The sequence below is a fragment of the Furipterus horrens genome, unplaced genomic scaffold (assembly GCF_987537825.1).
Source record: "Furipterus horrens unplaced genomic scaffold, mFurHor1.1.pri manual_scaffold_2, whole genome shotgun sequence".
NCBI classification, from domain to species: domain Eukaryota; kingdom Metazoa; phylum Chordata; class Mammalia; order Chiroptera; family Furipteridae; genus Furipterus; species Furipterus horrens.
Window position 1 is genome coordinate 14,132,316 of NW_028327172.1, and position 17,709 is coordinate 14,150,024.

Genomic DNA, 17,709 nt, shown 5'->3' on the forward strand with positions numbered 1-17,709 from the left:
TGACAGGCAAGAATGGCAGAGCATCTGGTGACATGAACACTTGGTTTCTGCAAGGCCACCCCTCACTGTCTTCCTAATCCACACAATAAGTTTTTTGTTTTTTTTTTTTAAACATTAGACCAATGCAGCAGCATCTGGCCAAGCAGGGCTCTACCCTCAGCCCTTCCTCTCCAGTCTGAGCGAGCTCAGTGCATGGTTTACAGGCTCTCCTACCTCGCGGTTTCTGATACTGTAAATTTGATGGAATAGGGAGCCTCCCCTGCAAGTCGGGTCCCTAGTAATCGTACCTAGAGTAGGTTAAGTATTTCTGAAGGGGCGGGGCAAAGTTAACTGTAAATTAATCATCACCTCTCAGGCCAGTTGCTTTTGCTGAAGTTACAGAATGTAAAACCTGCAGCTGTCAATCAGGGCTGTCATCATCTGGGCACCTAGAAACAGGGTCAACACTAAACTCCCCTGAAAAGGACTACTTAAGAAAGAGTTAAAGGAAAAAATATAGACTATATTTTCCAGTAACATATCATTGATGCTTTATGCTTATGTTCTTTCCCAAATTTGACTATTTTGTCCTACATTAAAACACATCTATTTCAAAACTGCAAAATTTCATGTACCTTTTTCTTCTAGTTTATATTCTTATGAAAGACAGAGAACCAAAATCCCAACCATTTATTCTTATTTATTCTTATTAAACTTTTCTTAGAGCTTTAGATAAAAGTCCCATTGTTTTACACTTTCTGGCTGGGTCATGACCATCCCGCAGTATGAATCTCATGCAAAGGAACAGATGTGATAATTCTGTATCTAAAGCTTGTACCATATGCCTGAAATGGTAGAAATGTTTCAGCCCAGAGGAGGCTCAATGCCTCCCATAAAATTCCACAAGCAATTTAAAATAATCTGTAGGTGGAAGAACTGAGTTCTCACTTGTTTACACAACTTGCCAATTATTTGAGTTTAGATAAGTCAGTCTCATCATGTCAGCTTTATAAAGGAAGAACTTATCACTTTCCCCACCTTCCCCACAGGTGAAGGTCAACTAAAATGATGGGTGCCACATCAGTGTGTGAGTGAGGCTTGGATGGCTCAAGTCCTGGGATCCCAGTCCTTCTCCTCCCCTTCTTTATAGTGTTCCCTCACGTATCGCGGGTATTACGTTCTAGACACCCCCACCCCCCGCGATAGGTGAAAATCTGCGAAGTAGGAACTTTACGTTTATCTTAGTATTTATATATATTTTAAGGCTTTAGAAACCCTTCCCACACATTTATAAACTGTTCCCAGTCCCTTATTAACCTTTCCCACACTGTTATAAACACTACTTATATTCTTTAACATATTCTACACTCTTAAACCTACGTAACCTTAACAACATACGTATACAGTACCGCAAAATCCCGCAATACAGCGAAAAACCTGCGATAAATTAAATATAATATTTTTAAAATCCTGCGATACAGTGAGGCTGCGATAAGTGAACCACGATATAGAGAGGGACTATTGTACATATCAAGGGCCTCCTCTCTGAATTAAATTGCCCCAGGTATTGAGAGGAATAACAAGATAACTCAGAAGTACCCTTAAAAGGCTTACAACTTTACCAGGAATTATACTTCTATGCACGTGAAGTGATAGAAAGAAACACAGATAATACGTTCTAAGAGTTACAAGGAGGAAAGAGTACTTCCTGCTTAGGGGTCCGGGAAAACCTCCTAGAAAAAGGGGTATAAGAGCAGGCCACTTAAATTTGGACAAAATGTGGACAAATAAAGGCTATGGTAAAGGGACCAGCAGTCAAAGGCTCAGAGAGGGAAAAGCATAGAGTATTCACAGGAAGAACCAAGTTGTGTTGCCAGAAATCTAGACCTCCCTCAAAGAGAACAGAAGGAAATAAAGCTAAGAAGGCGGACCGGGGCCAGACCATGCAAGGCCCTGCAGTCTCGATAGTTTGGACCCTAATACCATCCTCGCCCACAACCCCGTGTGCCCACATTCATTCTCTACCTGGACAAACTACACCCTAGATCCCAACTTCCCTAACTCCCTCATTTGCTAGTTCCAGCGGGCAGTTTTCATGGATATTGCATGAATTTATTCTCCATTAAGTCTCACTTGGATTCCCAAAACGGTCTCCTGTCTCCGGGCTTTTCCCACTGCAACTTAAGCATCCCCCACAGCGATGTCAGACTGATCCGAAACACTATCTCACCACACTACTTCCCCGTTTCAATGTTTCAGTGATTTCCTGTTACCAGCAGGTAACACTCCAGCACCTTCTGTTAGATATGAGGTAGTCGGCGATCTGGGGTCTCTTCAGGCTTCATTCTCTGGCTCTCCCTCACGAGCCCCTTCATTTCTGCCACAATGACCTCCTTGGAGTTCCTCAAACCACCATGCTCTCCCGACCCCTCTACACCTCTGAATTTGCTGTTCCTTCTGGACAAAATCTAACTTTTCCCTCTTCCTCTGACTAGCTAACACCTCCACTTCTCCTGCCATACTCAGATGATCATTTAACATTGTTTTAGAAGTACTAGCCAAGGTCATGAGATTAAGAAAAGGAAAAGGTTCAAATACTGGAAAATGGAAGCAAAATTAACATTTGTAGATATGATTATACATCTAGAAAACACAGAAGAATCAACTAAAAAAAAAAAGAAAGTTGTAGAATTCAGCAAAAGAATACACAATTTATATACAAAAGCCAATAAGATATCTTTATATAAATGATAGCCAGTAAGAAACTATAATGTCAGAAAGTATTCCTTTATAAGAGTATAAGAAAGATACAATATCTAAGAAAATTTTTCAGGACTTATGAAGGACCTATATAAGGAAAACTAAAATTCTACTAGAAAGTGAATCTTGCTTCCCAATAGTAAGACCCATTGCTATATAAACTCCCCAAAGGCGTGGATCTTTCTCTGCTTTTTTCACTGATACATTTCAAGTACCTGAAACACCATCTGGAACATAGCAGACACTCAATAAGTACGTATCTAAACAATGAATAAATGCTTAAAACAATCTAAAGATTCAATGTGACAAGTCAAAATATAAATTGGAGTTATATTTGTATTCTGGGGAAAACTAACAGAAATATCAACCTTCCACTTGAAAAAACATGTAAGATCATTTTTTACCTAACACATGAGCAAAAATTTGAGTATTCAGGGTCACTGATGGCATGGAGAACCAGAATAACCAAACTGTTACTGGTGGAACTTAAGTCAGTATAATCATTTGAAAGGGCAATTTCTTAATATCTATCAACATCAAAATGTGTAGATTCTTTAAGCAATTTATCAGCTGAAATTAATTCCATAAATAAATTTACACATTTACATGCAAACATATATAAAAGTATTGTACTACTGTTTGAAAACAGGGGGCAAAGCAATCTAAATCTATCATTAACAGACCTGTTATGTAAGATACACCTCAAAGGAATACTAGATAGCTACCCTTAAAACTGAAGTACAGTCATCCCCTGGCATAGTGGGGCACTGGTTCCAGAACCCCTTCGCAGGGGACCCAAAACTGAGATGCTCAAGTCCTTGATATAAAACGGCATACTGCTTGCATATAATCTGTATTTGTTCTGCATCTAGGCTATGGCAGGGCATGCCTACACATCACATCCTTCCTATGGACTCAGGAGAGCGCTCAGCATGTGGCAATTCAAGGTATGCTTTTTGAAATTTTCTGGGATTAAAAAAAAAAATTTTCGATCTGCAGTGGGCTGAATCCACAAATACAAAGCTCACAGAATTGAAACTGGTGGATATGAACAGCCGATTGTATACTACACAGAATGAAATGGAAATCAGTCAATGATCTCTTATTAAAGTAAAAAAGGCAAGGTACAGAACAATATGTGTCATATGACCCCATCTGTGTTCTAAAAATCATAGAATTGTACTTATATGTGAATACACACACTGTGGAAGGTTACTTTTGGTAATGGATTCAAAGGAGGAGATGAACAGAAGTACACTTTACCTCAAGCACAACAGAACGGTGTGCTTTCGTTCCATTTTCCCCTACGCATCTGTTTACTTTCTCTCGCTTCAGGAAGTTCTCTGTCCCTTTCCAGCAAGGAGCACTCCCGCCCCAGCCCCCCCAACCCCCAGGGCGTTCTGTCCACCTCTCTCTTATAGCACTTCTCAGACCGCTGTAGCCTTACTTGCTGGCTTCCCAAGTTAGCGAAGAGTTCCTTTGAAAGCAGGGCCTGGCTTCTTTTTCTACATTTTCAGCACCTGGTGAAGTGCCTGACACATAGTAACTGCTTAATAAAGACTGGAGGAAGGAAGCAAGGGAGGGAGGGGGAAAGGAGGGAGGTGGGCTCCTGTATGAAGATGAACCAGGTGGCAGTATACAGCACTACTGAGAAGGTGGGATCAGGAGACCGGGAGGGCTGGCCAGAAAGACAGCATTGGTTAGAATGAAGAATGGAGTCTAGTTAGTTATCTTACCTGACAGCCTTGGGCTCTCTGAGCTAGACAGCCAGGTGTGCTCCAAAGCAGCTAGGAAGCAAGAACTGCCCGCCCCAGAGCTTTAGGCATTTTCAGCGAGAAAGATGTAGCCACTCCACAGTCCCTGCAAGGCCACAAGGGCCTTGTGAAGCCATCAAGCCAGGGAGAAGCCCGGAGGCCTCAGCAAGTGGCTGTGGCAATCCATTATGCCTCTAGATCACTTCTGCTGACTATTTTCCTCACAGTGAGTTAGAAATGTTCATTGAAATAATCCATGTAAAGCACAGTCCCTGGCAGAGAGTAAGCTCTTGAAGTATAAACTATTATTATTAAGTAGCTTACAGAATCTTTTCAAGAGTTCGAAGCACCATAACTGCAAAAGTCATCACGAAGCCTTTGATTTCCAATAAGATCCAAGCCTCCCCATTTATCGCTGCCATAAATAAACATACTGTCTTCCTAAGCACATTTAAAACAAACTAGAAGCTGCTACTTTCATACTTCTTACTTTTGTCATACCAGACTCCAAGAGGAAGAGCACGCTTTCATTTTAGAAAGCTAGAATTTAAATAACCTTGACAAACTCAGTACATTTTCCTTTGTCCCATCCCAACAGCTGGACCGTGCCTGACGTGGCTAGCACTGGCATTCGCTTACCACGGTCGGAGGGTCATTCCATTCTTCATAGGAGATGGCGGCGTATGGATAGATCCGGTCGTTGATGATCTGCAGGGTGGCCAGGGCAATGGCTTTAATCGACTGGAAGTATGCTTCCCAGAACCACCGTGCCTGTAAAGAAAACAACACTGTATTCAGTGAGCAGAGCAAACAAGGGAAACAGCGTGGAAGAACTAGATCCCCAATCACACCCAGTGCTGTGTCTGGGTAATTCCTTGACTCCCCAAAAGGGGCGAGCCTACAGCAAATGCTCCCTGCTGTTCACGTCCGCTCCATCAGGAGTGCGCATTCATCAAATAGTCAAAACAGAATGTGAGCAAGGGACGCACGCCCTGGATTCAATTGAGGTACAAAAGAAATTATGTGATGATGAAAATATCATGGGTATACCAGAGCAAATTTATAGTCTTTTTAAAGATATAACATACATATAAAGTGCACAAATCTTAAGTGTGCAGCTCACTGAACTTTTACATATGTACATACTTATAACTATTACCTAGATAAAGAGTGTTCCAGCACCCCAGAAGATTCTCTTATGCTGCATCCCAGTTGGTAGCTCACCCCTCTAAGAGTAAATCATTATTTTGATTTCTATTGTGCCCACTACTGAATTTCATATCAATGGAACCAAACAATATCTACTCTTTTCTGTCTAACTTCTTTTGCTCCACTTATAATATCATATTTAAGTCAGGTTTTGGTATTAAGGTTATGCTAGCCTCATAAAATGAGTTGAAAAGTATTCTTTCTTTTTCTATTCCTTGAGAAATTTTATGTAAGACTAGCATTATTTCTTCCTTGTCAAGAAGAATACATCAAAAAAGCCATCTGGGCTAGATGTTCCTTGGTGTGTGAAGGTTTTAAATCATGGATTAATTTCTTTCATAGACATAGGATTACATGTATCTTCATGTGTGTGTCAGCTTTGTTAAGTATTGGCTTGGTCAAAGACATCCATATGGTTTTTCCACAGAATAAGAGACTCATTTTTCATTTTCACCAATAACTTTATTATAAGATTTAGGTATTTTGAGTATGTTGGCTATCTCCCGCCATTGGCTTCTAGTAGGTAGAGGCCAGGGGTGCTGCTAAATATCTTCCAATGCATAAGATAGCTCCACAGCAAAGAGTTATTTGGCCAAAATGTCAACAGTACCAAGAAACTTCGCAAACCACTTTTGACATGTTTGATCAGCCACAGCACCTTCTCCATAGACTACACAAATCTTTTTTGGGTGTTTCAGTTGCATTTCTACCTTACTTGAAATAATAAAGTATAATATGCTGAAAATGTTGCGTATCTTCTTCCATCTTCAATATTAAAATGGCGGCACAAAAATTCACCAATTTGATGTTTTTTTAAAAAAGGCACGTTGATATGACAGCTGTCACAATACAATCTAACAAAATTGTGTCGAATGAAGTTAAAGACAACTAAGTACTACCAGAGCCATCTTACAGAAAAGAATCTAATGAACTTTTTGGCCAACCCAATATTATTTTTCAAGGACTACACTCATTTCATCTAAATTGTTAAATTTATTAGACTAAAAGTGTGTGTTAATGTCTGTTTAATGCCAGTAGAATCTGTAGTAATACACTTTTTATTCCTGATAATGATAATATGTGAATTTTCTCTTTGCATGTGATTAGTCTTACCAAAGGTTTGTCAATTTTATTAATCATTTCAAAAAACCAATTTATGGTTTTGGCTTTTTAATCACTTTTTTTTTTCTATTTTATTCCTTTCTGCTCTTATTTTTATTATTTCCTTTCTTCTATTTTGGAGGACTTTAGTTCATCTTGTGTTTAGTTTCTTGAGATTGAAGTTTAGCTAACTGATTTTAATCTTTGTTTCTATTATGTGCATTTAAAGCTATAAATTTACCTCTATGCATTATCTTGAATGCATGCCACACATTTATATGTCATTTTTATTATAATTTAGGTCATTTTAGAAGTATATTGTTTAATTTCCAAACATTTTGGAATTTTTCTATTTCTCTGTTACTGATTTCCATTTTGTTTGCACTGTGGTCAGATTGTAATTGTTCTTTCAATACTTTATAATTTATCTAAACATGATTTATGGCCTAAGCATTTTAGTTCTGTAAATAATCTATAAAAAGTATACTATGCAGTTGATGAGTATAATGTTATATAATTGTCAAGCAGAGTAAGTTGATTATTAGTGCTGTTTAAATATTCTATACCCTTATTAATACTTTGTTTGTGTGTGCATATATGTATTTGTACGTTTGTCTTATTTTCACACCCTTACTTTCAAATTTGTGTTCTCAATGCTGTTTCAAGATTGTCCCTTGTAAAAGGATATAAATGAATTTTAATATTTTATATCATCAAAAATCTTTGGCTTCCAATTGTACATATAGCCCCATTTGCACTTGATGCAATTACTGATATGGCTGAGTTTAACTGTGTGATCATTCTATTTGTTTCATCTGTTCTTGTTCCTTTATTTCTCCTTTCTTGCTTCAGAATTGGTGAAATTTTTAAATTATTATTCCATATTTTTCCTCTTCATTCAATTGCTGCATTTTTAGTTTCCTGTTGTTCCTTTAGTAGCTATCCTAGCAATTAAAGTAAGCATTATTGTTTTATGATATTATACTTCAAATTAGTAATTTTACAACTTACTAAACAATATAAGAAAACCTCAGTTTATCCTAGCCCATCTGTTGTGCTACTAATACTTTTCTTCTACATCTTTTCAATCGTACAAGATATCATTATTATTGATTTTAAAAGTAAATTTTCATTTATTTTACCATACATTTTCCCTTTCTGGTATTCTTCACTTCTTCAAGCACATCTGAGTGTCCATCTCAAATTATCTTCCTGCTGCTTGAAGATATTGTTGTTTCTGCTGCAGGTCAATTGACCACACATTTTCTCTGTTTTTATTTTAAAGTTTTTTCCCCCCTATGTTTGTTTTGGAAAAAATATGTTTGCTGGATAGAGAATTTTAGGCTAGAAACCTTTTTTTCCCAGCACATTCTAAATATAATTTCATTGTCTTCTGGCTTCATCCAATTTTTGCTAATAAATCAAAGCTATTGGACTTACTGGTGCTCCTTTGAAAATAACATGACTTTTCATTCTGACTGCATTTAAGCTTTTTCTATCTTTGGCTCACAGCATTGCAACATGATATACCTCGGTATGGCTCTTTGAATTTATCCCACTAAGGAGAGAAGAGTTTTTGCAGTCTGTGGTTTTATGTCTTTCACCATTTTAAGAAAACTCTCAGCCAATATTTCTTCTTCTAGGGCTCCATTAACTGCACATACATGAAATGTTTTCACTGTGTGGCATATTTCTCTTATTCCCTTTTCTTATTTTTTCTCTCTGTGCTCCAATCTGGATATTTTCTAGCAATTTTCTCATGGTCCAATATCCCCCTCTTCTTTTTGCGCATGTCTAAACTGCTATTAAACTCATGTATTGAATTCTTAATTTCAGTTCTTAAATTTTTAGTGCCAGCATTACCATTTGACATTTTAAAAGTAGGTTTCAAATCTTTATTGAAATTCTCCATCTTTTCTTCTATTATATTGAACATAGTTTCTGACAGGTATATGAAATCACCTGTAGGTCTCTTTGTACTATCTGTTTTTTCTCTTTTTTTTGGTCATTTGGTTTCAAATTCTAGCATGCATTTTAATTTGTCATTTCCCAGACATTCTGTCTTCATCATCGTAGAGGTTCTGGGGGATCTAGATCATCTTCCTCCTAAGACTGTAATATATTCTCTGTCAGGTACAACAAATGCAGTCAGACAACTCTAATCCTGTTAGTGGTTGGTTTTAGTTTTGTTAGGGGCAGCTTTTTTCAGCTTTTCCTTACTCTTAAGGTATGGGTCTTTGGAGCTTTAGTTAAAGCCGGGGTTAATTACCAGGACCCCTCTATCTTGGCAGGCCCTGCACACAATCTTTATCTTGTCAACGCTATATATGGCTGCTGGAATGTTTACACAGCTTGTTAAGCTCCCAGCTGCTTCTTTCTGCAGACATTCTTGGAGTCTTGCTCTGATCACATGCACCTTGGAAGTTGGCAAACACCTCAAAGGAAGACTGAATGCCCATTTTTCTGCTTACTTCCCTGGGGTTCCCTTTTCCCTGGGATTCTGTCCTCTACATCTCAGATATTTTCATAACCCCCAACTCCAGCCTCTTGGCCCTATGGGACTGCTACGTTCTGCTAAGACTCTATACCCCTGTGTTGTGAATCAGCGTGTGCCTCCAGGGAAAGAACTAGAGAGCATATGCCGCTCACCTCGGTGTGCTTCCTTTCTCTCAGGAATCCCAGTCCCTCAAGTACTGACTGCGTTAGTTGCTTTTCAATGCTTCTATGTTGTTGTTTTATCTCTTTTAATAAGCTTTAATACTTCTTTTTCTTTTTCTGGCAAGAGGATTACTTCAATACCAGCCGATCTGTCACAGTCCAATATAGTCTTCTGAAAGAACACCGTTTCTCATCCAAGCAGCATTTAAACTCAGCTGCTAACTAAGCAGGCTGCTAGTCTGGATGACCTCCCCGGCTTCGTTCACACCTCTGATTCCACTCGAAATCAGACGCCACAGGATCTGCACAGGGGGTGAATGCATGAAAATTTAACATGAGGAAACTGGATGCATAACCAAGAGATGTGAAGGAAAAAGACACTGTCTAGTCCAGACTTGCGAACTTTGGTTCTGTTTGTTGCGCGAGTCCTCCATTCATTAGTTAAAGCCCAGGATAATTTCTGAGTTATGTGCCAACTATCCGCTCCACTAATTATATGAAAAAGGCAAAAGCATCACAATGAGAATTTCTCCTGCTTCTTGAAAAGCTGAAACAGATTTAGCTTCCAAAGGCATCTGACTTAAACTATCTTATAGTTTCCCATCTGGGTCCAGCCTGGGGGCTGGCCAGCTGCCTGCTGCTGCTTCTCAGCTATACCCTCTTCACTCGAATCTTATTCTTGCTTAAATTTGTGTTGCTGCTCCTCTCCCTCTATCACTTCAACAGAATATTTACAATTTGTGAGACCTGTAAGAATATATCTTCCTGGGAAACCTTAACTGATAACCCCAAATATTAACAATCTCCCCTTACTATGAAATCCCACAGCACTTAAAGCCTTTACCTTATAATTTATTTGTTATATACTATAATTGTTTTACTGTTATTTCAGATGATTGCTTTTCTCTCTCCAGCTAGGTTATGTGTTCCTTGGGTGTAGAAAGTGACTTAAAAAAAAAAAATCAGCATCCTTGCAAATGTTAGGATGTTTTATCTGCTTTTGAATACATGATCTTACTTGCTCTTTATAACCAGCTTGTCCCTTATTTAGGGCAGATACAAATTTCATGTCATATGTGAAATACAAAGACGTGAAGTGGCGGACTCACAACTCAGACCCATGCATCTCAGCTCAAACACTAAATCCAGACCTGTCCCGCTCTATTCCAGAGAATTACGGGGACCAGCACATGGTAAGTTTTAGGAAACAGTCCTTTTTCAAGAAACGGAGAGGTGTAAAAACTCACTAAGAAGCATGAGCCCACACATAAACACACACATCCTAAAATTTCTACCCAAATGGGTCCATCATCATATGTTCTTTTATTTTAAATAATATTCTAATTAAACCATGCTCAAACAAACATTTCAAAGCTTTATGTTCACATTTAATCACAGTGGAGACAGCAGCTTCTGGGATTTATAGAAAACAACGATTGGTAACAAATCCACCTAGAATACCAGCCAAAGGACCAACTGTAGGACAGAGCTTCTAATTTAAGATGTCTCAAATCATCTCACTCTGTCCACCAAATTGCAAGTCACTGTAAAGGAAGCAAGTTTTGCCAATAATCATAGCTCAAGTGAACTTCTCTGCTTAATTATTTCTGCAAGACCTCTGGAACACCTTGAAGTGTTTAGAAGGCATTTCGATTTACAGCTCTTCCAGGATGCAGGGTCAGCCACTTGTTGAAAGAGAGGAAGGAGTTTTCAGCTACATTGGCAATATCCCAAAGCACTGCTGTTCTTATGCAGTAAGCAAAAGCAAAAGCTTATGTTTGGGGCTTTCCCCACCCTAAAACATGGGCCATATTTATCTCTAGCTGAAAAGTTACAGCGATGGAAAATCCCCATACACCCTACACTGTGGAAGCTGCACAGCTGAAGAGTTAAGTCACGTGTGCACTGGTCATACCAACATAACTATGAACAAAGTGTTTAAACCTTTCCTCATTAAGCAAATACCATAGCACTATAGCATTATAAAGCATGCAGAGTTCAAAGCATAAAAACTATGAAGCTCCTATAATGCTTTCAAACATGAAAATAATAAAGGTCCTAAAGGGCAAGGGTTAGGCCAACTTAAAACCATCATAAGCAAATAGGTACTTCAAATTGAAGTTGCTACTTCAGGTTACACATCAATTAAATGGGCTTAATTTTTCTGATTTTCAGTACTTTACAGCCAACAGCAAAGACATGTGTCTAGAGGACACCAGTGCAGTACAGTATAAAGAGGCATTTATATGAGCATCCTGCACAATTTCAAGTATGAAATTTGTACGATAGATCGTAACACCTATCGCATGAAACTGTGATGATTAATGAGATGAGGTTTATAAAGCTTCCTGCTTACAAAGTGCCAGTGCAGGACAAATAATCAGAAAGCTCTCTCCTCAAAACTTACATCCATCTTGTTCCCCTTAGGGTCTTTGTCACTTACATTAGAATACCTTCAACACTTTTTTGAAGGGAAGGGGCGTGGGTAGAGGTGGAAGAGGGTATAAGGGGATACATGGTAATGGAAAAAAATACAATAAAAAAGAAACTATTAGCCCTGGCTGGTGTGTCTCAGTGGAGAGCACTGGCCTGCGAACCAAAGTTGCTGGTTCGATTCCCAGGCAGGATACATGACTGGGTTGTGGGCCAGGTCCCCAGATGGGGCGTGTGAGAGGCAACCACACATTGCTGTCTCTCTGCACCCTACTTCCCCTCTCTCTAACAATAAATAAATAAAATCTTTTTTAAAAGACTAACATTAAAAGAAAAAAGAAACAAGAAACTGGAAGTTGCTTAATTACTAATTGTATCATCCTGGACAATGCATTTAAATTCTATAAGTCTATTTCTTGTCTGTAAAATAGGCATAGAAATATGTGAGAGGCAACCACACATTGATGTTTCTCTCCCTCTCTTCCTCCCTCCCTTCTCCTCTCTAAAAATAAATTTAAGAAAGAAAGAAATGATCCAAACCAAAATGCAGAGAAAAAAAAAAAAGAGTACAATAAAACAGAACAGGGCATCCAAGAACTGTAGGAGATTTCAAATGTTCTAATATACCTGTAACAGTCCAAAAAAAGGGGGTGGAGGATAAGGCAACAGATATATTTAAAGAAGTCATAGCTAAGAATTTCCCAAAATTAATGAAAAACAACAAAACACAGATTCAAGAAACTCAGAGAACCAAGACATATTAAATAAAACATTCGCCTCCTCTATCAAAAAGTTGAAGAATAAACAAAACAGCTGCACCATTAAAGATGCAAAAGTACCCTGCCTTGAAGCAACCTAGGAAATTCAAGAGATGTGAGCTATAGGAAATTTTCTCTTAACACACTAACATTGACAGGACCATTTATTTCAAGAGAAGGGCTGGAAAATATTTCCACACCTCATGGATTAATTTTTCAAAGCTGTGTCTGAAGATGAATCTGAAACTTCCAAAGGGATTTCAAGTCTTTACCAACACATGCACGAAAGGCGCGTTCCGTCCTTTCCTTTGTTTGCTGTGACAAATGGAACCAGTGAGCATCCCTGCCTTTGCAAAGTGTCCTATGCAGCAGGCTTCTGTGGGCCCACTCGGTCTTCTTCTCACCAACCTGTGGCAAAGGTGACCGTGCAAGCGCAGGGAGCCCAATGCCCTTCGTGAATGACTTCACCACGGCCTGCAGGTAGCAGGGAAGGGCTCTAACAATCTCTACCCAACAGCTGAAAAAAAACCCCAACAGTGATGCCAATTTACAATCTAAGCATCCTGATTTCTCATTGAGAATCACTGCAAGCCACACTGGTTTTGCTTATTCTTTTGTTTACTCCATTTTTATATATGTAAGAGTTAAATGACAACTTACTTAAAATAAGGAAAAAGAATATCAACAAAACCCCCTCAGAGGCACTTCTCATATGCTGAAAGTTTTATAAAGCTGTACCAGGTTACCAGTTTTTCTGACAGAGTAGGGCAAGTTCACAAACACCTGGTACACCTTCATTCAAGGACTCAGTAAACAACAATAAATAGAATTTACCTTCTTTACAATAAAAAGGGATTTCTGAAACAAACAAAAAGGCTAATATACCTGGGATTTATCAGTACACCATTTTTTCCTTAAAATATTTATTTTGTTAATTTAGTTACATTTAAAGTACCTTACGAATACATGTAATATGAGCGTACGTTTGTTCACACCCTCATTCATGAAGCCCCTTTCCTTGCCCTCTCCACGTGCACCCTCTGGAGGTGGTTGTTCCAGCCCCATCATCTCAATTATTTGAACATGGCACTTGAGGAACCCACATATGTCACATGCATGGGAATTTTACACAAAGCCATGGACATTTGTTCACAGTGGCAGAGTTCATTTCACAATTTTTTGGTAAGTGTAAATATATTTTTTTATCTCTTTACCATGCAAAGCTATAATTGCATTCTTTTTTAGCTTTTTATTTTGAAGTAATTTTAGACTTAGAGAACAGGTGCAATTGTAGTACAGAGTTCCCAAATACCCCTCACCCCAGAGCTTCCCCCAATGATAGCACCTTGTATCACCACGGAATAATGAGCAGAACTAAGAAGTTACCTACAGACCTCTTCATTTCTTGTCAGATTTTTTCAGTTTTCTTCTTAGGTCTTTTTTTCTGTTCTGGGAACTGATCCAGGATATTGCATTGCATTTAGTTGTCAGGTCTCCTAAGTCTCTGCCAATCTGTGACAGCTTCTCAGTCCTTCATTGTCTTTCACCACCTTGACACTTTTGAGTAGTACTGGTCAGGAATTTTGTGGAATGTCCCTCAATTTGGGTTGATCTGATGTTTGCTAATTATTAGAGGTTATGAATTTTGGAGAACACTACAGAAGTGATGTACCCTTTTCTTCATGTCATATCAGGGGGATACTTGATATCAACATGACTCATTACAGGTGAAGTTAAACTTGATCCCCTGGTCAAGGTGGCGTCTGTCAGGTTTCTCGATTATAAAGTTACTACTGTTCTCATTCCATATTTTACTTGTCAGAAGCAAGTTACTATGTTCAGTGTATACTCACGGCGAACATTAATTAAGCTCCACCTCCTGGAGGAAGGAATACCAAAATATTAGCACACTATTTTTAGTGTATTTTGAAAGAAATAAAGACCATGAAGTTGAATTCACTTAATATTATAAATATTTCAACCTAGTTTATGTACATACAGTAAGTAGGGCATTCTATTAAAACTCTTAAATCTATGGGGATTTGTGGCTGAAAAAAATATTAAAACATTTTTTTCCTCATTAATTTTACCAAAATTAAAATCAGACACTTGCCTTAAATGTTAAGTTGAAGCCTGATAACATATCTCATCTACTTAAGAGAGAAAAGCATATAGCTACTTTTTATTAAAAATCTTAGAGATGAAATATACTGAGCCCTCAAGTAATTCTGAAATTTTGATTACTTCTCATCTCATACTTCAAGTTTACTCTGACATACTCAGAATTACTACATCAAAATTTAGTACCCAATTTGATAATTTGAAAAAGGATGAGATAAACCTAAGAAAATTAGAAGTCATTAATAAGAAAACAGAAAGGAAAAAAATTGAAAATAAATCCAAGAGCTTTCCATAGATTGGCTATAAAGAAAATCCTTGAGAATCAGCTAAAAAACAGCCAGAACTAAAATTAAAAATCTAATAAGTAGCCAGCTACAAAACATTTTTAAAAATAATAAAACAGAAACCCACACTCTCACAATCCAGCAATACCCAGTAAGTTTTCACACATGCACACACACAGACACAGACAAAAGAATTAGTGGCGGAGCTCTTCCGATCACCCCAATTTCTCACAGTCCAGATTATTCTTAGTCTTTCTGATAGACATCAGCTGCCTCCCAAACATCCATCACCTTCTTTTCTAATTAATGTGACAATTTTAACACAAAAGTTAGGATCTATTCTCTGTACCCCTGATATTCTATGGGGAGGTACTTACCCTCCCAGCTAAACTATCAGTTTGGTGCAAAAGTAATGTCTGACTTTTTTATTTTTATTTTTTTAAGTCGTCGGCAGCCGTCCGTCTCGAGAGACGATGGTGTAGCTTCTTAAGAGTCTATCTGCACCGCCGAGAATGGCTGTGCAGTCCGACTCGGGAGTGACGCGGTATCTGTCTCCTCCCGTGTTGAATCGACATCTTGCGATGACGCTGGAGTGTGCTCTCCAGTGGAGCTGAAGCTACAGAGCCTGGGCAGGGTGATATGGAGGGTCTGCTGTTGCCCATGCAGCAGACCCCCCCTCTCTTCGCAGCTGAAGGGTCCAAGGGAAAGACGGAGTCCATACAGCTTGGCTTCAGGTGCGCCGCAGGAGTTGCCGGTGTTGACTACAACGTCAAACCGCCTTAGGGACTCCGGCTCCGGATTTTCTGTCGGGGTTTACTCCCTTAGCCTTTCCCCTGAAGAGGTATGCCGCAAGGCAGCGGAGGTTTTTTGGAATCAGAGTTTTCCTTCTCTGATGTGCCCTGACTGGAAGATCGAACCAGCGACACTTAGCTCGCAGGCCGACGCTCAATCCACTGAGCCAAACCAGCCAGGGTAGTCATAGGATAACGATAGTACATATCCCAATTTTCCAAAATTCTCTCCAGTGGGCTGCCATCAGGGACTTGCCCAGAACTGCTTTTATTAACCCAGACATACATGCTTATGGCTATAACCAAAACAATCCCAAGGACTAGAAAACATATATACCACTCCGGCATCCATAATTCTATTACTTCCAGGAATTCTCCTAACCGGACAAACAAATCTAGTATCCACGATGCCATTATTTCAGAAATGCTCAGAAATAATTTTTAGCAAACAATCTTACTTCTCTAATCTCTTCCCAGTTCTGTTTTCTTTTCACCACACAGGCGTACTTAGGCGGTCGGCGCCCTCAGAAGGTGTCTCCCAAGGGGGTCGACCTGCCACGGGCAATTATTAACGTCCCATCTGGGTCGCCAAATTGTTACAGAACCCCTGGGCTGCTCCAGTTGAAAACAAACCCACGGGCTCTTTAGTTAGGGGCCCGATTGCCCGCCGCCAAAATTATAACTCTCAATACCAGAGTTTGGTGAAAAGAAAAAGAATTGTTTATTTAACAGTTATACAGATTTAGTTATTTGCGGATTTCTGTTGTTAAGTCTTATGCTCTTTAAAACACCCACAAACACATATCCTTGCCTCCCCCCCTTCCAAACCAGGCTAGTTTTCGGAAAGTCAGAGAAACTGTTTCCCTACTTTCCAAACACAGTTCAGCTTTACCAGCAGCTGCCAATCATTCAATCCTGATTGGGGAGGTCCTTTCTGTGCTGTGGTGCCCTCCAGCTCTCAATGCAGGATCGCCTGGATTCTCAGCCTCCTTGCAAACTGCCTTCTTCCTGCAAACCGCGCAGATCTCCTCTCCTCCTCAAAACCGCATGGCGAAAGCCTCTTAAAGCAGCCCGGAGACCCCTTCTCCAAGCCACATGGAGAAGGCCCCTTCACCAAGCCACGTGGAGGGAGCACACGGGAGAGCGAGAGAGCGAGAGCCTGAGAGCGCGAGTGAGAGCCCGAGTCAGAGCGCCAGAGCGAGAGCCAGAGTGCCAGTGAGAGCCAGAGCCCGAACGAGAGCTTGAGAGAGTCCCAGAGTGAGAGCACGAGCGAGAGTCAGAGCGCAAGAGTCTGAGAGAGTCTCTGAGTGAGAGCCCGAGCCTGCCAGAGAGAGTCTGAGCTAAAATGTCCGCAGCTGCTTATATATCCCTGACTGCGTCATCTGACGCAGTGGGCGTTGCAAACAGTTCTGACCATTCACAGAACCTTACGTAGGCTCTGTGTGCTTTCCATACCGTCCCCTGGTTCAAGACTCCTCCCATCTGCCTGAGGCTTTGGATGCATTAAAGCCATTTGCATAAGAAAGACAGTAGCCACCAGCCTCAGGCATGTGGAAGCATTTGAAAAGCTGCTTACTTCTCCCCATCCCCCAGCAGCAAACTCTGGGGATTTTTGGACTCCCCTGTTTCTGTAACAGAATCACTGCCAAAAGATCTGAATTCTTTTTTTTTATTTCTTTGTTTTTTGCTTGTGTCTTCTTTTGAAGGAAACTTGGTGGCAATTCTATCGGAGAACTGAGGCCCGGGACATTTCAGGCCCAGCATGGAGTGCGATTTTTAAGTATATTCTATTGATTATGTTGTTACAGTAGTTCCAATTTTTTTCCCTTTGCTCCCCTCTTCCCAGTACCCCCTTTCCCTC

General features: G+C 39.6%; 1 protein-coding gene across 1 annotated transcript in view; it reads right to left on the bottom strand.

Moving 5' to 3' along the window:
• EXT2 (exostosin glycosyltransferase 2) overlaps positions 1-17,709 on the bottom strand; it is a 132,303-nt gene that overhangs the window by 60,829 nt on the left and 53,765 nt on the right. The window contains exon 8 of the mRNA XM_090262394.1: positions 5,133-5,264. Coding sequence (XP_090118520.1) covers positions 5,133-5,264 — 132 coding nt within the window. The remainder of the gene's footprint in view (positions 1-5,132; positions 5,265-17,709) is intronic.